Source organism: Rhagoletis pomonella, unplaced genomic scaffold (genome assembly GCF_013731165.1).
Source record: "Rhagoletis pomonella isolate Grant_MI unplaced genomic scaffold, Rhpom_1.0 Rhpom_scaffold_00936, whole genome shotgun sequence".
In the NCBI taxonomy this organism is placed as follows: Eukaryota; Metazoa; Arthropoda; class Insecta; order Diptera; family Tephritidae; genus Rhagoletis; species Rhagoletis pomonella.
Window position 1 is genome coordinate 43,109 of NW_023459490.1, and position 3,245 is coordinate 46,353.

Below are 3,245 nucleotides of genomic sequence, written 5' to 3' on the forward strand. Positions count from 1 at the left end.
CACTGTGGCCGTAGAATCTATTGTAGGCCCGTTTTCTACGGGTTTTGGACATCCCTGTTGACTTCCTCCGTTCCTTCCGCGTTTATTCGCCGGGGAGCCGACAGCTTCAGTAGCCGCTTTTCTCCGAACGGAGCCAGGCTTTGTTCTTGGCCATGGCAACGTTTGTGTGCTTCCTATAACACAGACTGCCTCGTTATCTTTGCACTTGCATTTTTCTGCAGCAGCCTTTTCGTATAGAGACCGGATATTCTCGATAACGTCTCTCATCGGTTGGTGGATAGTATACTTTTCATACAAATGTAACATATTAATTACTATTTTTTATACTTACTTTGCAAAATACTTATGTATAAAAGATGTAATTTATAAACTGAAATTACAAATGTTTGATTTTATGAAATATAAAAATATATATACACGTATTCCAAGTCCTTAGGATGGGTTAAATTATGTATTTTTCTTCAAAATGTTTGGTTTTCTTACAAATTATGAGATGGATACGTAAAAAAAGAAAATTGGATACATTTGGATACATTTTTGGCTTGGTCGGTGATACATTTTCTTGGGACGGCGCGGCAACACTGGTTAGCAGTATAAGAGTTTTCTTTAGCGTTGTTGCTTTTTGGGCTGTATGCAATAATTGTCAAATATGCATCTCTTTTGCTTGCGCTTTGCCTTGAGTGCCTGCGCTCCTTTAGAGGAGCGCCCTCGACACTTATCTCTCACATAACTTTCGTTCGTATTTTGTATGTAAACAATAATTTATTTATTTTTATACCCACAATGTCGTATTGTTTATTTAGGTATTTTTCGCGATCACGGTTTTATTTTTGATACTGCTGAGGGCAGTTCGCGATTCGATTCTCGATGGTCGAATCTTATTTAATCCGTACCCCTGCAAGAAGCCTGACCTATGATTATCGACTAAATTAGTGGGCAAACTGACTAATACTTTTCGTCAGTTTAGCGGTTAGTTTTGTATGGGCTTGGGGAAAAAAATGACCACTTCTCCGGCTGTGCGATTGTGCATCCCTTTCTTGCACACTCATGTGCGCATTTTCGCTTCAGTATGTTCTCTCGCTCATACATGTCATTTAGTTGGTGATGTGCAAGTGAATCTAACGATGAAACTATTGGGAAAACATCACGATAATTAGCGATTTTTCTGACCACTATTCTAACTTCTAAATAATTAATGAATTAGTGAGTAGATGGCAGCGAAATATCCAAAAATACATGAAACCAAATTCAAAAATACTAGTTGATTTTTATTTATTTTTTATTTATAAAAATATATTGTCGAATATTAATACATATAATGATAGCTAATTCAATCACATTTTTGAAATCTTAAAAATTACTTTCTTCATTTAACGTTAAAATATCATGTTTTATAGGACTTAGAAGTTTCAGTTGTTTGAAAACATTAATATAATGAACTGTAACCATATGATATCTTGATATATTAATTTGAAAACAAAAATATCGACTTTCTCGATGAACTTCAATAATAAATAATTTAAGTGCTAAAATTAATGATCTAAATTTTGACATAAAAACTTAAATATATCGACTTCTTTGTCGGGCATAAAAAAGGAAAAAATAAGCATAAAATAAAAACTGTACAAAAAATCGATGAACTTCAATAGTAAAAAAATCTTAATTTTCACATAAACATTAAAAATTAAAATCCACTACGAAAAAAAAATCAGTTAATTAGAACGAAATTAAAACTATTCACCTTCCGGTAACAAAATGAGATCTTTGAGATATTAATATTGTCGAATATTAATGCATATAATGAACATTAGTTCAATCACATTTTTGGGATCTTAAAAATTTGAATTTCTTGATTTAACGTTAAAATATCACACTTTATAAGACTTAGAAGTTTCAGTTGTTTGAAGGCATTAATATAATAAACTGTAACCATATGATATCTTTGATATATTAATTTAAGATCAAAAATATCGACTTTCTCGATGAACTTCAATGGTATAAAGTTTAAATACTAAAATTAATTATATACATTTTCATAAAAACTTTAAAATATCGACTTCTTCTTCGTCGAGCATAAAAAAAGCAGAAAGTAAACATATAAGATAAAAAGTAAAAAAAAAAATCAATGAAGTATTAAAAAGATCTTCCTTTTCACACAAAAACTTAAAATTAAAATCCACTATGAAAAAAATGCAGTTAATAAGAAAGACATTCAAACTATTCGCCTTCCTGTTGCGAAGGTTTTTTTGCGGCATACTTCTTTTGCTTCTGCCTATTATGGCTGAGATGAACGCTGTTTTTTACCTCCTTTTCGAAATTGAGACGGCCTTTGAGTTTAAAAATATCTATGATAAATATAAAGTTATAAGTACCTCAAATTTCATAAGGAAAAATAAACCTACCAAATAAGATGTGGTCAACGAGCTTAAGTTTCATTAACGCTCTCTTTCCACACCTTCCATCCCAATTAAAATTTATTAACAATTCGTCCGAAAACATTTTTTTTATCGTCCCATCAATATTTCCAGACGCAGCGCCCAATGTGAATATGTAAGATATCTGCAAATAACAGAATATATTAATGCACATTATTGGTCCGTTATAAGAACACCTAGAGTATAGAAATAATGTAATTAACTCTATTTCGTTCATACCATTTCCTCTTTATATTCATTGCTTTGCAGTTTCTCCTCCACATCAAACAATGCGTCAATGGTTTTTAATGGGAGAACATCTGAAATTTCCAATTGGAACTCAGTAACAGCGCCCCCATTTATTCGACAGAATGACTGATGCACCTTTTTGATAAGCACTTTGCATTCTCGAAGAGTTTTTTGCTGAGCCACCACCTCGCATCGATCTGGCATCTGAAATATCAAGATTTATTTTGAAAAACGAAAATGACTTCTTAAATATGAATTGAGGACTTCAAAATCCTCTTTCGCAAAAACGTATACATAAAAAATCTTGAAAATGTAAACTTAGTTTAATATTTAAATTTTATTAACCGTATGTTTATTTCATTATGGGCTGATAATATTATACGAAAATGAGTAAACTGCTTACATTTTCGATTATCTTCTTTTGCAAATCATCGACCTTAGCCTCCAGTTTGCTTTGTCTCTCCAAAATGGTGTTGCATAGACCTATAATCTGATAGCGTTTTCTTTTCTCGAAAAAAGGCTGCACTTATTCTGCCTTGTGTTAGCGCTGTCACATTTTCATGTTCTTTTCTCAGCCCTTTC

General features: G+C 32.0%; 1 protein-coding gene across 1 annotated transcript; it reads right to left on the reverse strand.

Annotated features, from left to right (window-relative positions):
- Positions 1-1,641: 1,641 nt before the first annotated feature.
- On the reverse strand, positions 1,642-3,153 carry LOC118751728 (the record flags this gene model as incomplete). The annotated part of the gene is made up of 4 exons (XM_036486540.1): positions 1,642-2,345; positions 2,403-2,559; positions 2,655-2,867; positions 3,067-3,153. Coding segments are annotated over 4 exons (585 nt in total), but the record flags the coding sequence as incomplete, so codon positions are not given.
- Positions 3,154-3,245: the final 92 nt, after the last annotated feature.